The sequence below is a fragment of the Ruditapes philippinarum genome, unplaced genomic scaffold, assembly GCF_026571515.1.
Source record: "Ruditapes philippinarum isolate M1 unplaced genomic scaffold, ASM2657151v2 ctg2306_1_1_1_1, whole genome shotgun sequence".
Classification (NCBI taxonomy): Eukaryota; Metazoa; Mollusca; class Bivalvia; order Venerida; family Veneridae; genus Ruditapes; species Ruditapes philippinarum.
Genome location: NW_026860339.1, coordinates 84,112 through 104,509, shown reverse-complemented (window position 1 = coordinate 104,509; position 20,398 = coordinate 84,112). Strand labels below are relative to the sequence as shown.

The window sequence follows — 20,398 nt, the reverse complement described above, 5'->3', positions numbered from 1 at the left end:
AAAATTTAATGATTAACGAAAAAACTTCATAGATAAAAGAATAAATAATTCATTTACTATATTTGTTTAGAGAAAAATGGTAAAACAACTTACATTCTGTCTAATCACTCTGTATTCCTGGCTGATGAAATAATGACAACGCATTTATCACCTACTGATTTTTACACTAGGCGAATGTTCTGGACATTGGATGACGTTTCACTATTGATCTTTAGACTATTAGCGGAAAAACTGTCCACGTGATACGGAACGATAATAACATATTGATTTATAGGCTGCAACTAATTAAAAGTTGGTTCCTAAGGTATGGAAAAGGACAAACATTTTTTTTACCCATAATTAACCGCCTTGTTTTACAAACTTAGATTTCAATTTACCACATGAAGCACACACGGCTTTTATCATTAATCTTCCGTTTTTTGTTGTAACATATTGAGGATTTACATTATCAGTGTATGTTCGTTCTTTTAAACAATATATTTGTTTTTGTAAACTCATTTATATATTTAAATTATAAAAAAGTACAAGAGCCTTCGTCGGTTCCCGCCTTCGTCGGTTCCCTTACAAGAGCCTTTTAGGCTGTCTTACAGTATTCTATTTATGAGTAGTATATAATATGATGGTTCCGGGGGGGGTTTTGGCCTGAGGGTGTTCTTAAATCAATAAAATGGGGTTTATGTCGAGCTGTCTTACTTTTTGGGTTGATGGGTAAGCCATGTCGAGCTGTCTTACCCTTTGGTTTGATAGATAAACACTTTTTTAGGCTTCAAAGTGTCCCGGAACCATCATATTATATACTACTCATGATCAAAAATGTATTAAATGAAACATTAAGAGAAGCAAGAGATGTGTGTTTATACCATTTATAGACTTACTGTCTTATACTGTATAACAATCCAGTCACATAGAATCTTACTATTACTGCCACATACTTCACTCGTTTGTTTTACTGTGTTACCATGGTAACCTAAATTATAAAGTAAGACAAAATTCTAAATGATATTTGATATTGGTACACAATCTAGATATAGACAAAAAGACACACTATACTCAAATGCAATAGTAAATTAATTACATTTTTATATGCAGTAATTACAGGTTTGTATATTGTGCTATATTGAAATTAACCAAATTTTTTACCTACTTTACCAGTCATTTGCCCCTGAATGTGAAATTTTGAGTCTTTTAGGTCATTTACATAAGTAGATAATGCAAAACTGTTGGAAGCAACACCTCATTTTATTTCTGAATTTGTGTTTGTTACTGTCATGGTGCAAATACATGTGCAAAATTTGCTGAAATTCTATGAGACAAACTACTTTTTAGTTGCTTACGCAAAATAACAGACATATAACATGGATTTATTCCCCTATTTTGAGAAGAAAGTTTAGTATGTTTATTCATTGAAGAAAAGCAATACTTTCAGATAAAATTGTTTTAAACTTTGCATAATGACTAAAAATGAAATGATAAAAAAATGAAATAAAATAAGGTACTGGTGTCCTGGATTTTAAGTTATCTGCTCCTGGAAATGACTTATGAGTAAAGAGACAGAGGAGTGATGTCCCCCATTAACTTTCTGTGCTACAGGAAATGTCTTTAAGATATAATTTTGTTAAAATCTGTCACACTCAACATATATAAATATTTAAACTTAATGACGATACTTACCATAATGAGGCATTCCAATTTTCTGGTTAAGACATCTAACAGATACCTCAGGATTGTTAAATGTCACCGTGGTATAATCCTGGTCAGATAAACTATGATAACGCAGGTGTATTGGCAATATATAACTACTTGTCCAATTATCTCCATCATAACTCAAGTTAGTAAAAATACGACCTTCAAACTGAGTAGATTCAAACTCTGCCTTCTCTACATCAATCACTGTGTTCAACAAAACCTGTAGCAATTTACAACATATACACTAATTACCACTCATAATATACATGTAGAAATAACATCACAATAGTAAACTAAATGGTTTTTCTGTCTTTCACTTCATTTACAATAATCTAAATGTGCAAAGATAGGGTCAAATAATACACTCCTGTCATTAAGTTTTATTTTTCAATTAGTCAATCTAGCAATTATAATTCATGTTGCCTTCACTATGAAAAGGTGGACTACTCAAATACAAATCAAAATCTTTTATTGTAAATCTTAGAGATATAAAATCAGTATAGCACCTTACATGAAGAATTAACATAATAATGAATAAAAAAAGAATCTTACATCTGGGCCACCATAATTTTTGAGCGAGTTTATCTGATCAGAATCTATATAAGCTCCAGATGGAACAGTTTCTGTAAACAGCAGAAAACATTGTATATCACCTCCTTCAATCACATCAGGTAATAATTCTGTAGGAATTGTAAACTGTGTCACCAATTCTCTGAAAGGACATTAAAAATATGTTTCTGAAAATACAACATGATCATTATATCAAATTTAATATTCTGAAACTACTAGAAATAGGCAAGAAGCTCTTGAATGCATTTTAAGGTTAATGTATATTAATACATATGCACAATTGGATTAATTGATTATGTCAGAAAAACTCTTTGAGTTCAAGGTCACTGTGAATTTGACCTTTAACCTAAGTACCACAAAATCAATAGAAATTGTTTGCTTAAGAACTGTAGGCTAAAACATTCTCTAGTCATTGGTCAGACAAGATCTGACCTTTTGTCCCTTGTTGATCAGTCACTAAAATAATATGCCACAATAAGGTTGTTCAACCAATAACTCTTGTCTCTAGTCCTTAGATTTGGTGTAGAGCTTAATCATGAGAACATTACTCCTAGTGGCTATTGATATTTAGGTCAGTTGATTAAAGGTCAAGGTCACTGTGAAAGTTCATCATAAAATGTTTGTACAATCAGTAACTACTAGTCGGGGACCATCAACCAAACACTTGAACATTTTACCACACAGATTTCACAATTATAAAGGTAGATGCCTGGAAATATGCTGGAAATTTGACAAGGTAAAGGTAGGTTCTTCTTCAATCTAAAGATCTAGTTTGTTTATTTCCGATTAATATTTAGACACTTGTAATTGAGCCCTTGGTAGGGGGCATCAAAATTTTCTGAATTGTCCTAACTTCAGTACCATGTCCAGACAGATATGTATAACTTTATAATCTAATCAAGATAATGGTTTAAGTTTTTTTGGTTTTTTTTTAAACCTAAAATACCATATTTCAGCAGCATATGCTGAAATTTTGATCATTCTATTATTTGTTCTGAAAATGATTTAACTAGAGAGAGAGGGGGGGGGGGGGGTTGGTGTCCGGGTTTGATGGACGTCTGGTTGTGATGGTCTCCAAAAGTAAGGAAAGCAACTACCAACAGTCTAAACAGTTGTGATGACTTGTAGATAATCTCTTATGAGTTTGAGGTCAGTTGTTGAAAGGTCAAACACACAGATATATTGACCACAAAAAAACTTGTTTGACTAAAACCTGGAGAATGCTTTGGCAAACTGTCCTAAGATGTGGTGTGGCGGTTGATTATAAATAGTAGATGATCCAAAATGATTTTGAGGTAATTTGATCTTAAATAATGGAATGATGTCATGATCCCTAATCAGATGGTGATATTAGGTCAAAAGTCAAGGTCATTGTGATCTGGACCATACAGGCCAACAGTATTGAAATTTAGTTTGGAAGAAATGACAAGAACATGACTTTTAATGATTTTGATGTTTTTTGGTCATGAGCAGATGCATGGTCAATTAAGTTGATTAATTGCTGTTGTTATTGAGGTCAGTTGGTCAAGGTGAAACCTTGACCATAAAAGCTTGTCCAATTAATCATGGGGTAAGTTATAAATTCTACAGTCCTAAGAGCTATTCTGGAGGTTGATCATATCTAACAGAAGTTGTTAGAAATTATGTTGCTCAAAGGTCGAGGTCACACCATAACATAAATGACCACAGAAAATTTGTTCAAAAAGATTTGTCTTATAAATAATGTTGACTGTGATAATTTTTGTGTTGCCTCTACAAAGTAATGGCAACATATAGGGATCACTTCTATGCCATCCGTCTGTCTGTCCGTTGTCACAAAACATTGACGTACAACTCAAAAACTACTGGTGCATTTTATCCAAACTTTACAGGAATTATCAGTACCCTGTTAAGTTGTGCATATCATTTGGCGATTTTGACATGTCTACCTCCCCGCAAGTGACATGACATTAATGAAAGATAGATAGCATTTTCCGGTTCAATGATTTTTATCAGAGTTATGGCCCTTTTGAAAGTTTGTCTGGACTACTCCTCTTTTACTACATATGCAATTTCAATGAAACTTTATAGGATTGATCTGTGGCTCAAGTACATGCTCATTATGAACAAGTTTTCTGCTTTAACGATTTTTGGCCGAGTTATGGCCCTTGAATAAAGAAAGTGTGTATGTGTGTGTGCTTGCAAGCGTGTTCTTTTTTTGTGTAGACAGCTACACCGTAGCTAGCCCAACAAATTGTGCACTGTAGGGCTTTTTATTATTTAGACGATGGTCACTCTTCGCAGACATCTATGAAAAATCAAATAATAAAATCAGTCGGTCTTGCATGCAGTTAAAATATTGAGACTACACCGTAGCTTGTCTGAACTACTCCTGCAATTTCATCCAAACTTTGCAGAAATTATCAATACCAAGTCTAGTTGTGAATATCATCAGTATTTTCCGGTTCAATGATTTTTGTAAGAGTTATGGCCCTTTAATGATTATTATTCTGAAAGTTAGTCCAGACTATTCCCCTTATACCACTAAAATGAAACATGTGATCACTGATTACTCTTTTCATAAAATTAAGGGCCAAAGATATAATCCTCACTGAGTATGCTACAGTAATCTAACTTTAAATTTGGACTTAGAAGAAACTTTTCGTCCCAGCTGTACTGTAGATTCTAGACTACTGTAAACGATTTTATTTTTTCATTTCAAATACCTATGGGATCCTGATTTATCTATGCTCCTCAGTAAAAAAGGTTCAATCTTCTCTGACTGAGACTGAACCCACAAAAATAAAAGAAATATAAATGAACATTTGAACATTGCTGACGAGAACCTCAGTAAATTTCAACCAATCATCTTTTAAACAATATTCACTCCTAGTTTGATGGATAGTTAATGTAAACTTCCGGTTGTATATTTTTTTGCATTTTTTGCAAACAAATTAAACTAAGATCATTTCTATGTCAAATTTATAAATGTTAAAGAGGTCTTAGCCTTTACTCGAATAATTTTAATTTATTGTTAAGCTGGATTTGAAACACAAAAATGGGGAATCTCTTCGGAAAGAAAAGCGACAATAAACATGAAAAGAAAGAAACCAGAGTGACAGACCAAGACAAAGCAGTTTTAGTAAGTTTAAGAAAGTCACAGATTAAAATTCTTTGTGCCAGTCGATCAATGTGAAGAGAAATTCCAAATTGAAATATCGCGAAATTATATGATATTTGTAAGAAAATTCGTACTCAAAATTATCGTACGCAAATATTTTTTTCGTATTTAACAAAATACATAATAGAAAACACTAGTAGAAAGCAATGTAAACTGCCATATTTATCAAATGATTTTGATTTTAGAAAAAAGAATTAAAATTAATTTTTATCTGAACTCATACAATGCCTATAAAGCTCTGTATAGCACTTGCCTACAGTGTTCCGTTTGGGCAAGCGCATTTTCTCTGAGAACAAACGAAGCGAAACAAGATAGTACAATGGTGACAGAACAACAGTATGATGGTGACAGTATGATGGTGACAATACAACAGAACGATGGAGAAACTGGACAGTATGATGGTCTATTGTAGGCCTACATGTACCGTCATATTGTCACCATCACACTGTCATGTTTCACACTTTCTATTCCTAATGAAACACATTAGGTAAGTGCTATACAGCTAAAAGCATTGTATGAGCGTAGATAAATAAAAATTAATCTTAATGCTTTTTCTGAAATCAAACTTGTTATGGCAGCTACTATAATTTATAAAACGAAAGTGCTAAATGAAAATACTACTTTGTAAATTCCTTCCGAGAAAAGATGATTCATATGTAATATGAAAGAAAAAAAATCATTCTCCATTTGGACAGTAATACCAGAGCCTTTTTACTGCCATAAACAAGTTACCCTCTTGCAAAATATTCTGGTTTGTACTGGCAGCTGATTTAAGAACCTTATACTCTTTCATGGGTGAAAGCAGTAATTTTTTCTGTATAATTTTCACATGTAGATTAGTTAATAAATATTTGCAATGTGAATTGGAAACGGCATTGCTTCATCCTTCTTTCCTGCTTTAATAAATATATTTATATATTGAAGCCATCCAGCTAGCTTTAAACTAAAGTTGTCCTATCGGGGTGCAGGCAATGCTGCAACCATTTTTCTCTAGTAAAGCTGTAAATTTTACATAGTTGGATTGATCAGTTTATTTATAAAGATGGATTTTGTTTAAACTTTCCTTCCAACCTGTTATTTTCTTTGAAATTATGTGCAGCATTTTGTTCATGTTGCACTAAATATGCACTTAACCATGTTGGTGATGCAATGTCATTTTCATTCTTTGCTTGTTTGTTTTCATAGGAATTGAAACAACAGAGAGACAAGTTAAAGCAGCTGCAGAAGAAGATAACTCTGCAGATGGAAAAAGAAAGAGAAAAGGCAAGAGAGTTTTTAAAAGAGGGGAAAAAGGAGTAAGTTTAGCTTTGCAATATTACTAAAATTGCTACAGGGGCAGCTTTATATGTTACAAGTATCTTATTCTCTATTTATACTGCTTTGTGTTGATAAGCTTTAAATTAGTTTCATCCATATAATGTTTAAAGTGCAAGTAGTCAAATTAAATATCTGGTTACTTGAATGCCAGTTTGTGTGTGTATTTAAATACTTAATTAACTATTCTTGCATGAAAACTGCTCACGGATTAATAGAGAAGAAAACATGCATTAAATAACAGATATATTCTTGTGACCAAGCGCCATTGTTGCACAAATTTTTATATGCGTGACCAAGGGCACATTGTCAAAACAGCTTAATGCAATGAGGGCCTGGTATTTTTATTACCAAAACATAATTGTTAAAGGACATCACTCTAGCAAAGGAAAGCATGGCAAAATGGTTTCTTAAAGCAAAATACAGATAGCATAATGCAGATGTAAGGGGTAGCACTAATGCACATTTTTTTGTGAATAAACATCTGCTGAAGCCCTCAGAATTATTAATTTCTTGACCCTGCAGGCTCATGCCTTTAATATGTCCTCATGCTATTGCAAATTATAAGGTTATTGTCAAGTATTTTGATTAAATATATTTTCAGAAAAGCAAAGAGGTTACTTAGACATAAGAAATTTGGAGAAACACAGATAGAAAAGATGGATGGACAATTGGAAAATATAGATAGAATGGTTTGTGTCAATTTAGATTTTTACCACTTGTATGATGTTTTGCATCAAGTCATTTTGATGTATCTGTATTTATCTTAATTTTCATAACCTCTTTCAAAGAATTTTGGGAATATTGCTTTGCACAGGGCTGTTGGTCTGTAGACCCCACTTGTCTGACAAATAACTAGAGAACACTGACTCATCTCACCAGTAAGGGTGGAAGACAAAATATCTAGGTCAACTTGACCATTTAAACAGTCCCAATCTTAAAATTGTTCCATCCCGGGCTAGGTGCATGTTTTTGTGTATCCAATTCTTTACCTACATTGTTTCAAATAATTTATGTTGAGTAGTTAATAGTATCTTGTTTAAAAAAAAAGGAAGTAATACTGGTATATATATAATGTAACTGCTAGTCAGGGTATATCAACAAAATAAATTATAATCTTTTCAAAAATTTAACATGCCTGTTCTTCTACTCATCCAAGGATCAATGTCATTGTAACTTTAAGTTTACAGGTGCAATTTTTTGTACAACTGTAACCATTTAAGATATTTTCTTGTAATTTTTCAAATGGCTTTGAGGCCAAAGTTTACAGGTGCAATTTTTTGTACAACTGTAACCATTTAAGATATTTTCTTGTAATTTTTCAAATGGCTTTGAGGCCACATTCCAAGGGCCATAACTCTAGAATTAATTTTGACTCACTGAAATATGGCCCTTTGTATACTTAGAAAACTTCAGGTTTAAGTTTTGCATGCAACAATAGTCTTCAAAACTACTGAAGGAATTCACATGAAATTTATACAGTTGTTCTGCACACTATCCAAGACCTATTACTCCAATGAAAGGTTTATGTGCAAGGTCAGTCTTCAAACTTCATGTTTGTCTTTGGGATCATAATTGTAGGTTGAATTCCAAGATTCCTATCTGTGCCATGTTTCTAAAAAAAATTCTTTCTCTTTGTTAATTTCTACATTATACAGACTCTTGTTTTACTACGTATTAGGCACTTAGAATAGTCAAACATGCTGTCTTACTCACAGCAAGTTTTTTTAAAAAATATTTTCCAATATGATTTCATTAGTCAGAATTCTCATTTTTTTCAGTGCAATAAATTTTTAAGGAAACATTATGATTGGATTTGTTAATTGGCCTGAAAGGGCAGACATACCCTTATTAAGCTTAAAACACACACACGGATTTGTTACATACTATTGTACTAGTAACATCAAATATACATAGGTTTTTAATTTTTCACTAATATTGTAAAAGTTTGAATTATAATTTCAGGTTCATGATTTAGAGTTTGCCCAGATAGAAGCACAGGTGTTGAAAGGTTTACAAGCTGGTAATGAGTCTCTTAAACAACTTCATCAGGTAGGTACTGCTGGGTAGTATAATGATACTAGTATGTGTACTGTCTGTCATATCTCAAACATTGTAATATCCTGCACTGGCAATGTTCACTGTACACATATTTATTTATACTTACTTACTATTACTACTGATAAAGTTTAATCCATTACTTTTGGTAAATTTGATACTATTGGCAGCTAAAGATTGATATCATACACATCATACATTTATGTGTATCACTGTTCTGTGACATATCATAGTATTACAAGTTCATTAATTACTGAATCATACTGAGATAATGTGTCAGTCTATGTCACTCTCCTCATTTCACCTGTTCATACTTTTAAAAGATGTGGTAGAATTTTTACCTGGCTCTCAAAGATGCTTCATACTTAGGCATCCAAACAGATATAAATAATATTCTCTACATGTACATGAAATGTGTAAAGATAAGTTTTAAGTGCAAATTCTTGAGCTGAACATAATGTAGATAAACATAATGTAGCTGAACATAATGTAGATCTCTTTGTAAGAAGTGAAGTCTGCATCTGTGAAGACCACGTCTGATATTTGGTCTGACATGTCTATGTATTCCCACATGATCCCTGTGAGATATTATTATTTATGACTGTTATTTGATGTAATTACAGATGTTCTCTATAGAGACAGTTGAGAGGATTATGGATGAGACAAGAGAGGCACAAGAATATCAGCAGGTGAGTTAATATCTCAACACTCCCCCTCCCTCCCTGTAACATAATATATATCATATACAGTTGTTTAATGGCTTTTAACTGTTAATTTTTAAAAATAAACGCAGTTAAGTCAATTAAATACAGCAGGTTAGCACTGTAGGGATAACATTAGGTGATACAATATTTGAGAAATGAGTTAGATATCCAGGTGGGGTACATTTTTTTAACTTAAATAACAACAAAGTTGTCATGGTGAGATATGACTGAATGTTGGCTATCGCACACTCTGACTGTGCACAATACTCTATCAACTAAACTGTCAAGGACCAACCTCATTCTCTTGTAGAGTTAAATAGGCAACTTAATATGAAAATGGTGTATAATCACTATACAGTATAATTATTACATAACTAAAATTATCAAATTTAGGCAGAGGGACTGGAAATGTGATGCAAGTCATAACTTTGGATAAGTTGAAAAATTCTAGCAAAGGATGTTAGTGCTGGTACACAATCTAAGAAAAGTTGATTATGTATTGGTATAGGTTTGTGTGTCTGCATGAATTATACTATGACTGACAATTAAATCAAATTTCCTACTGCCACAAAAACAACTGTTTCATGCATGTAGTTTGTTCAGTTTTCATTTTCCACTGAAAACATGAGCTTATAAATAAGTACATTTATTATAAACCTTTAAATTATTATAACCCTGTACATATTTTGTGATACTAGTGTTGAGGATGCTGTATTTGCTGCACATATCACATGCACAAGCATGCTTACTTATCAATGCTATCTTATTATATGTATATTATTACAGGAGATAGATGATTTATTGTCTGGAGGTCTTACACAAGAAGATGAGGAGGATGTACTATCTGAGCTAGATGATATCATTAAGGTGGGTATAATTACTGCATTTGTTTTATACAAGGAAACAGCATCTTATAATATTACACTTTTTATACTAAAATTTAGGAGTTTACATTTGTGATTTTCATGCTTCCACCAGTATAATGTCCATTCATGGATATTAACTAACTTTGTGTAGCTGTGTGTTGGAATTTTATAAATCTTGCAAGTGTGTGTCTTGAAAAAGCGAAGTTGTACTTGATTTATTGTGATTTATATTATGTTGATTAATGACAAAGTTATTACCATTTCATCAATTGTTTTCTATGTCTGTATGCAGCTCATTTTTTCTGTTTTCTTTAAAATTTGTATTTTAGTGAAGAAGAAACAAAACAACAGCATATTCTTACAACTATTTTAGTTTTTGAAAAGCTGTTCCTCTGTTAAAAAAACTAAATCGTATGTTTGCATTTTTTAAATTTCAGTCATCATTGCCGGCTGTTGAGGATGAAGGGGTACCAGAGTTACCTGATGTTCCAGGCCAGGAACCATCAGGTACATTAATTTACACATATAGTATAACGAGCGTGTGCTATGATTATGTTAAAGCCTATAGTAGTTTTACTTCAAAATAACGTGACTTTATGGTTGTCAAATCAATCTTCAGGCATGATGTGACAGTGTGGTCCATAGCCTTTACAATCAATGTACAGAAACATTTTACCCTAATTCCATTTCTACAATTTATTTGTTTGTCTCAAGTGAGAGGTTTACAATTTCTAAAGGTTGCAGGTAATAATGTATGTAGACTGTAGTATTAAACATTAAAATAACAGGTCTTCCGTAACACACACATATTCTTGGAAACCCATTAATGAGTGTGGCAGTTTTTCAAGAGTTTGTTATAATATTGAAAGATTTAATCATTCTTACTATGGTTTGAAGCCACAATTTATTTTGAAACTGTGTATGGTTAAAATAAAAAACACTCATGGAAACTCCTGTATCATGTACATATAGTTTTACCCAATGTTATATCTGAGATTTATTAAAAAGAAACAAGATGAATACTAGAAGTATATTATCTTGTTTTTATACCTTAATTATTGACAATGATAAAATTGTATTTTTTTCTGTTTTACTTGTAGAAAAGACAAGAGCAAAGAAAGAAAAGAGAACACAAGAAGCAATGTTGGCATCATGATACTCCCAGTTATTGTTCTAACTACTGTAACCCAACGAATATTCGCGACCAATTAATATTCGCTTTATTCGCGGATGGCCACAAAGCGCGAATATTTGTTTGCGCGAATAAGTCCGCACGATTTCGCGAATAAATTGGAGAGAAATTTTTATTTTAGACGTTTTTCATGCAAAGCTACTTGACCGGATATATTCGAGTTTTACTGGCACCTGTTAGGAAGTAATGAATTGTTATGAATATTGCCATAAAGCAATAAAAACACAAACTAACTTAACTACTACTATTTTATAAATATAAAAAAAAACCTAAAAAACTCTATGTCAATATAGCAATCAAAATAAACATCCACATTTTAATACTATTAAATATAATAATAAATGTTTGAATAATCGTTTGACAAAAGTGGGAAAACTATCGAGCATCACAAAAGGCTATTGTTTTTTGATAAAATAATTGTTTGAGTGAATTGTTAAGACAAAGGTGGTGTAAACATATCGAGCATTACAAAATGGTATTGTGTGTACATAATTACAAACAGTGAAATACAAAATGGTTTCATACTAGTATCGATTTTTACCCGTCAAACAGCCTGTATAATAACATAATTTTCTCGGCGTGGGTTCGATCCCTGATTGGAGAAGGTGTTTTTTTTATGAAACGCTTAAATTGAATTTCTTAAAGACTTTTCTAGATAAAGTGTGTTTACAAAATATAAATATGTTATAGAAATAACGACATGTTTAGAAATGAAGACGAACGATGCGTACATGTACATATATAGAGAAAATGTTTTGCTGAATTGTGATCACAATTCACTTACCAATACAATATAAGGCTAGCGTATTGTTAATCCCATTTAAGACACCAATAATGACCTCAATTATTGAAGATTAATAGTCGGCTAATAGATTTTACGGCCCCATCGGACTTTCCAATCCGCGAATTTTTTTTTTCGGAAATCAAGAAAACGCGGAAATTAATATTCGCGAATATGTCCGACCTCGGCAAAACGCGAAAATTTGTATTCGCGAATATAAATTGGGTTACAGTATATATATTTTATGATAATTTATTTTAATCTTAACAGATCATGTGATAATATTTGGATTTGTATCTGATCCTGATATTCAACTGCCAACAAGTATAATTGTGTGGGAAGTATTTTCAACTGGCTGAAATTGAATCTTGTGTAAATTGTCACAAGTTATCATGCATAATGTTATCATTTTCATTCATTGTGTTTATCTGTAACTGTCCTGTACATGGTTATTGTATAAGTTTGTTCCTCCCTAATATCATGTATATTTGATTCATCCATTACATGTAGGTGTAGAAACTCATGTAGTTTTACTAGCATAACTTCATAGATAGATTTACATTTGTGTTAACTGTCACATGTTGTAATGCAAAGAAGTCATTTACATAAAATATTTACATGTTCATTGTACTGACGATTCTGATATTTTAAGGTATTTTATGAGCAAAACAAACAAAAACAAGCATGTTGAAATGGCAGACTTGTTTTTGATGAGGAAGTCATTTTTCACTATTGAATATAGAATAACCGAAAGTGTGTGTTATTATGCAATAAAGTCACAGTTGACGTTCTATATTTAGATATGTGACATAATCATTATACATTTGACATGACCACTAAAAAAATCTGACGTGCTAAAAATAAGTACGGAAACAAATCAGGCGCAATTTTGCTAAATATCAGGTACGGCAGCATTTATTTGTTGATGTCATGTTAGAATCAAAATAATATATCCAAATCGGTGATTTTATTGCTTGATAACATCACTGTTTGTCGTTAGGATGTGCATCATTATATCACTCGGGTTACGCCCTCGTGATATAATTCGTCGCTTCCCAACTCCAAACAGTGATGTTATTGAGCGATAAAATCACAGTTTGGGATATATTATTTCTTAATGAAAACATCCCCTAATAGTGGTTTAAGAATTCATTCTTCATAACTTCTTGAGAGGCATACAGTATGGGGTGACATTTTATAGCTGCCTATCCGCACAGAACACTTATTGATACTCATTAAGTACAAATCAGGGTTGAATCAATGACATCTTGTGTTTATATGTTAGTTATAACTTGATATCTTACATTCATTTTATATATATTGATTTACATCTACGCTATTTTGTTAAGTTTTTCTATGTATTGACACCATAAACAACAAAATTATATAATATGAATAACTGAATACTTATCTCTTGTCTATATTAACAATAAAACTATTGGATACATTATCCAATTGCTTGCATTAGCTTAATTTAATGTACATCTATTGTACACTTTGAATGCAAGATTAACAATTCTTGCACGAAACACTTAACATCATAAATTCCATGGTTTCCTTCAAGAAGAAATAAGTTTTATCAGAGCACTTTCAAAATCTCCTGAAAATTTTTATGGTTTCTTAATTCAACATTTTAAAGATTTTTAGTAATTTGTCCAATTAGATTTTATCTCCCAGCTTTAGTTTCTGCTTTTTGTGTTCTCAACATGTTGCCATGCACCATTAAAAACAAGCTTCTAACAAATAATCTTCACACACTACATTACTTATTCTTTGTATTTAACCAGGTTTTCTGAAGGAAAATACAGGTTATTATCCCCCGATGATGAAATTGGAATCCCATCATGGACTTCTTTCATGTGAGGAAGCTATCTAGCCAGCTTAAGGAAGGTATAATTTTGTTGTAAGGAGCCTGTACACATATATATATATACACAGACAGAAAAGTCACATTTATAAATTCACACACTACATTACTTATTCTTTGTATTTAACCAGGTTTTCTGAAGGAAAATACAGGTTATTATCCCCCGCTGATGAAATTGGGTAGATCCTAACGATAGAAATGGCCCTTTATCCCTATTCTGTCGCATGTCTGTCCATCCATCCGTCCGTCCGTATTTCGTTTCTGCGCTAGTTCTCTGCAACTACTGACGGGAATTCAATGAAACTTTATTGGAAAGGAGATGCACACATCATGGCCTTGTTCCAGTCAGACCTTTTAAGTTAGAGTCATGGCCCTTGATTAGTTATGCAGTATGCATATTGAGCAATAATCATTTCCCCTCTATTTCTCTGCAACTTCTGGCTGGAATTCAATGAAACTTTATGGGAATCTTCAATACCAAGAGGAGATGCGGATATCGTCGCCTTGTCCTGGTCAGACCCTTCAACACAGAGTTATGGCCCTTGATTAGTTATGCAGTATGCATATAAAGCAATAATTATACCCATGCTATTTCTCTGCAACTACTGGCTGGAATGCAACAAATATTTATGGGAACCATCAATACCAAGAGATGCTCATATCATTGCCTTGTTCTGGTCAAACCATTTAACTTATAGTTTGTTTGTTGATTGGGTTTTACGTCTCATTGACACAGTATAGGTCATATCGCAATGTTCCAGCTTTACTGGTGAAGGAAGACCTCAGCAGACATTTTCACAAAAAATCTTACGACAATTTTTTGTGGTAAGAGAAATCTTACGATAAATCTCCTTTTCACAAAAAATCTTAAGAAAATCTTAAGTGCAAAATCTGTCGTAACTTTACGATAGGTCTTCCCCGTTCGTAAGTGTAATTTTTTCTCTCTTAAGGGTAAAATATCATGTATCTCTTACCTAAACTGAAAGTTGGAGGACAACTAAATATTAAGCAAACAGTATGCTTTAAATAACACAAATTGAGGTTTAATTATTTTTCAACATATACATTTGTGACGTCATGACTTGATGACGTCACGATGGAGAGGGTTATGAATAGTTTAAAATAATGTGAACTATACTGTAGACTAGTATTATTGAAAACTTATAATTTGTACAATTGGTGAGTTCGATTTCATTGCCAGCATGTACTAGTGGTACATTTTTAGCTCGACTATTCGAAGAACATGAGAGCTATTGTAGTCGCCCCGGCGTCGGCGTCAGCGTCCGCGTCTGCGTTGGTTAAAGTTTTTTGTAAAGTCAAATATCTCAATTATTACTTGAGATATTCAATTGAAACTTACAATACTTATTAATAGTAACAAGGTACATCAGATAGACAAGTTTGATAACTCTGCCTACAATATTGACAGAATTATGCCCCTTTTTTACTTAGAAATTTTGGTTAAAGTTTTTTGTAAAGTCAAATATCTCAATTATTGCTTGAGATATTCAATTGAAACTTACAATACTTATTAATAGTAACAAGGTACATCAGATAGACAAGTTTGATAACTCTGCCTACAATATTGACAGAATTATGCCCCTTTTTAACTTAGAAATTTTGGTTAAAGTTTTTTGTAAAGTCAAATATCTCAATTATTGCTTGAGATATTCAATTGAAACTTACAATACGTATTTATAGTAACAAGGTACATCAGATTGACAAGTTGGATAACTCTGACTACAATATTGACAGAATTATGCCCCTTTTTAACTTAGAAATTTTGGTTAAAGTTTTTTGTAAAGTCAAATATCTCAATTATTGCTTGAGATATTCAATTGAAACTTACAATACTTATTTATAGTAACAAGGTACATCAGATTGACAAGTTGGATAACTCTGCCTACAATATTGACAGAATTTTGCCCCTTTGGAACTTAGAAATTTTGGTTAAAGTTTTTTTGTAAAGTCAAATATCTCAATTATTGCTTGAGATATTCAATTGAAAATTAAAATACTTTTTTATAGTAACAATGTACATCAGTTTGCAAAATTGCATAACTCTGCCTGCAATATTTGCAGAATTATTTGCCCCTTTGAAACTTAGAAATTTTGGTTAAAGGTTAAAGGTCTTCAAAGATATTTACTTGAAACTTTACACATGCACTTAGGGTCATAATTGGAGGGTCATAATTGTATGTCACTGACCAAGTTCCATAACTCTATCTTGCATTAAGGCTGATTCATATCCCCTTTTTCTACTTAGTCTCTTGGTTAATGTTTACATGCAAGTTTTACATATCTCAATAACTATTAAAGATATTTATTTAAAACTTCACATATGCATTTAGGGTCATAATTGTAGGTCACTGACAAAGATCCATAATTCTATCTTGCATTTAGGCTGATTTTTCTCCCCTTTTCCAACTTAGAAATTCATTTGTAAGCTGTTATCTCAATAACTACTAAAGGGTTTGTGCCTTTTTTGGGACACTTTTATGCATTCATAATAATTAAGCAGTGATTTACTTGATAAAACATCTTAATAACAAGCCTTTGTACCTTACTGTCAAATTTATGTATTCATAGGTAATTAGTATTATTATACTCAATAAAACACCCTTGTGACATTACCTTCCAAATAGTCAAGCCAATACTGTTTAATTAGACTCTCTCTAAGGCCTATAACAAGAATTTATAAAAAAAATTAGCCCTTTTGTAAACTTAAAAAATTTAACATTATCAAGGCTCCTTTACTATCAAGCACTTAGAATAGTCGAGCGTGCTGTCCTACAGACAGCTCTTGTTATTTATTAATAACACAGTAGACCTTCTTTCTAAATCTTTTAGATATATATAATTATCTTCAATCAAGATATAAATAATATCAGTTTGAATCATGTTTTTTTTATGCCACCGCAGCATCTGCGATGCGGTGGCATATAGCGATTCACCTGTGTGTGTGTGTGTGTGTTTGTTTGTTTGTTTGTGTGTGTGTGTGTTATATAGATTATATAGTGAACTTAAAAAATCTTCTTGTGAAAAACCACTTGTCCAATTTCAACCAAACTTGGCAGGATTGTTCCTAGGGTGAAGGGCTTCCAAAGTTGTTCAAAGAATTTCATTCCATGCAGAAATCTGGTTGCCATGGCAACCAAAAGGAATTATAAGAATAAATTTTAAAAATCTTCTTGTAAAGACCCAAAAGGCCTAGAGCTTAGATATTTTGCATAAGGCATTGTCTGGTAGACCTCTAACAAGATTGTTCAAATTATAGCCCTGGGGTCAAAATTGGCCCCGCCCCGGGGGTCATTGATTTTCACTATGTACATATAGTAAAAACTTAAAATACCTTCTTGTAAAAACCCAAAAGGCCTAGAGCTTAGATATTTTGCATAAGGCATCATCTGGTAGACCCTTACCAAGATTGTTCAAATTATAGCCCTTGGGTCAAAATCGGCCCCCGCCCCGGGGTCATTGATTTTCACTATATGTACATATAGTAAAAACTAAAACACCTTCTTGTAAAGACCCAAAAGGCCTAGAGCTTAGATATTTTGCATAAGGCATTGTCTGGTAGACCTCTACCCAGATTGTTCAAATTATAGCCCTGGGGTCAAAATCAACCCCGTCCCAGGGGTCATTGGTTTTCCTTATATGTATATAGTAAAAACTTAATTAAAATTCTTCTAGCAATTGACAAATGCTAGAGGTTAGATATTCTGCATGAAACATTGTGTTGTAAACCTCTAGCAAGATTGTTCAAATTATAGCCCTGGGGTCAAAATTATCCCCGCCCTGGGGGTCATTGATTTCAATATATACATATAGTAAAAAATAAAAAAATCTTATTGTCTGAAGGTACAAGGCTTAGAGCTATAATATTTGTTAAATAATATCATCTAAAGGTACTCTACCAAAGATGTTCAAATTTTGCCTCTTGTGTCAAAATTAGCCCCGCCCCTGGGAGCCATAGGTTTATCTTATATGTATATAGTTAAAACTTAAAAAATCATCTTCTCTAAATTGACAAAGGATAGAGTTAAGATATTTTGCATGAAACATTGTGTAGTGAACTTCTAGCAAGATTGTTCAAATTATAGCCCTGGGGTCAAAATTGGTTCAGCCCCGGGGGTCATTGATTTTCATTATGTACATATAGTGAAAAAAAAAATTTTTGCCTGAAGGTTCAAGGCATAGAGCTTTGATGTTTGATATATAATATCATCTATAGGTCCTCTACCAAAGTTGTTCAAATGTCAAAAATTTGCCCTGCCCGGGGCAGTGATTCTCATTATGTACACGTAGTAAAAACAGAAAATAAAACAAATGTTTTCTGAATGGGAGAAAGCTATAGCTTAGATATTTGACTTGAAATGTTGTTTGGTGGACCTGTATCAAGATTGTTATTAAACCCTTGGGTCAAAATTATGCCTTGCCCAAGGGGACAGTGACCTACTTTCTTGTCCTTTGATGTACAGCAATGACATTTTGACCATGTGCACAGTTTTAGTTGAAAAAATTGAACTTTAACCTAGATTTTGATGATGTGACCTACTTTCTTGTCCTTTGATGTACAGCTATGAAATTTGAACCATGCGGTGGCATAGCATTTTTCTCAAATGCAATCTTGTTTCTTATTGAAATTTGATTGTGTTCAATAGATATTTCAAGCTCTTGATAACTTGATTTTAAAACCAGAATCAAATATAGAGCATGCAAATGAACGTTGCTAGGGATGTTTTTGTCGTAAGATTTATCGTAAGTGAATTTTTTATCTTAAGATAAAATCTTAACTTACGAGTGGCTTTGTGAAAATGACTTAAGATTTAACTTACGATTAGCGTAAGTGAAAAACTTAAGATAAGTCGTAAGATTTTTTGTGAAAATGTCTGCAGGTGCCCCTCCGTGCATTATTTCAGGCACGAACGGGCATCCGAGTAGAACCACCGATGTTCCGTAAGCTAGCTGGATAGCTTCCTCACATGAAAGATTCCAAGTCCTTGCGGGATTTGAACCCACAGCAAGGGGCAAGCGGTTTGAAGTCAACAACCTTAACCACTCGGCCACGGAAGCCCCTTTAACTTATAGTAATGACCCTTGATTTGTTACAGAACAATAATCGTTTCTGCGCTATTTCTCTGCAACAACTGGCTGGAATTCAATGAAACTTTATGGGAACCATCGATACCAAAAAGTAATGCGCATATTATGGCCTTGTTCCGGTCAGACCCTTCAAAACAGAGTTATGGCCCTTGATAAGCAATACAGTATGCATATGGAGCAATAATCATTTCCTCGCTATTTTTCTGCAAGTATTGGCTGGAATTCAATGAAACTTTATCGGAACAATCAATTCCAAGGGGAGATGAGTATATCATTGCCTTGTTCCGGTCAGACCCTTCAAGACAGAGTTTTGGCCTTTGATTAGTTGTGCAGTATGCATATACAGCAATGTTGCTATTTCTTTTCAACTGCTGGATTAATTTCAACAAGACTTTATTGGAACCACTGATACAGAAAGGAAATTTGCATGCCATGATAAATTTATGCTCTCCAGTTGTTGTGTTAGTAACTATCAGTCCTCGGCAGGTTATACAAATTCAACAAATTTAATTGCTTGTTAGATTGGTGAATGTTGGCAGGCAGCGTGGTTAGCAGGTGTAAACAATTTGTAATCGCAATTCCTCCTGCAATTAACAGATTTCAAGCAAACTTTACAGAACTATTTTCACAAGTGCCCTATGGAATGTTTTGTGAACTTTTGAATGGATCATTTTTGGCAGGATTATGGCGCTTTGATAAGTGTTTTACACACATCATATATATTTGACCTTAGAAACATAATTTATTAGCCTTTGCAGACGTCTACTAGGCAATGCTACATACCAAATACTCATATCTATACAAGCTGTGGGCATTGCACTTTCTTGGGAGATTTCATTTTGAATTTTTTTTATCTCATATTACTTACATAAGCTCCAGGCTAATTCCATTTACATTACTTTTGTAGAGGATCACCATTGATCATTCCTGTGAAGTTTGGTAAAAAAAAGCCACCATGTAGTTTCAGAGGAGATGTTGTTAATGAAGTTGTGGACAATAACAAATTACAGATGTGAGACCACCTTGCCATCACTATAACTCAATACTGAGCACTTTGAGCTCAGATGAGATAAGTAGTAAATACAAGCAAAAAG

At 32.9% G+C, this 20,398-nt stretch overlaps 2 protein-coding genes across 2 annotated transcripts; one reads left to right on the top strand and one right to left on the bottom strand.

Annotated features, from left to right (window-relative positions):
- Window positions 1–118: 118 nt before the first annotated feature.
- LOC132759698 (uncharacterized) lies at window positions 119–5,102 on the bottom strand. The gene is made up of 4 exons (XM_060751516.1): window positions 4,962–5,102; window positions 2,239–2,398; window positions 1,672–1,906; window positions 119–967 (listed from the first exon to the last, which is right to left on the bottom strand). The coding sequence occupies exons 1-4, from the start codon at window positions 5,066–5,068 to the stop codon at window positions 864–866; spliced, it is 606 nt and encodes a 201-aa protein (XP_060607499.1). The 5' UTR covers window positions 5,069–5,102; the 3' UTR covers window positions 119–863.
- A 52-nt stretch (window positions 5,103–5,154) lies between these two features.
- Window positions 5,155–13,735, top strand: LOC132759697 (charged multivesicular body protein 6-like). Its single transcript, XM_060751515.1, has 8 exons — window positions 5,155–5,377; window positions 6,602–6,711; window positions 7,335–7,422; window positions 8,696–8,782; window positions 9,412–9,477; window positions 10,279–10,359; window positions 10,796–10,865; window positions 11,459–13,735. Exons 1-8 carry the CDS (start codon window positions 5,294–5,296, stop codon window positions 11,512–11,514), a joined length of 642 nt encoding a protein of 213 aa, XP_060607498.1. The 5' UTR covers window positions 5,155–5,293; the 3' UTR covers window positions 11,515–13,735.
- The last annotated feature ends 6,663 nt before the right edge of the window (window positions 13,736–20,398 follow it).

Excerpts from the sequence above, each read along its gene's own strand:
- LOC132759697 (XM_060751515.1), top strand. The coding sequence starts at position 5,294 with ATGGGGAATCTCTTCGGAAAGAAAAGCGACAATAAACATGAAAAGAAA. Across the intron at positions 6,712-7,334 it reads TTAAAAGAGGGGAAAAAGGA|AAAAGCAAAGAGGTTACTTA; the intron begins GTAAGTTTAGCT and ends ATATATTTTCAG. Across the intron at positions 10,866-11,458 it reads TCCAGGCCAGGAACCATCAG|AAAAGACAAGAGCAAAGAAA; the intron begins GTACATTAATTT and ends TTTTACTTGTAG.
- LOC132759698 (XM_060751516.1), bottom strand. The coding sequence starts at position 5,068 with ATGTTCAAATGTTCATTTATATTTCTTTTATTTTTGTGGGTTCAGTCT. Across the intron at positions 1,907-2,238 it reads AAAATTATGGTGGCCCAGAT|GTTTTGTTGAACACAGTGAT; the intron begins GTAAGATTCTTT and ends AAATTGCTACAG. Across the intron at positions 968-1,671 it reads AATTGGAATGCCTCATTATG|GTTACCATGGTAACACAGTA; the intron begins GTAAGTATCGTC and ends TTTATAATTTAG.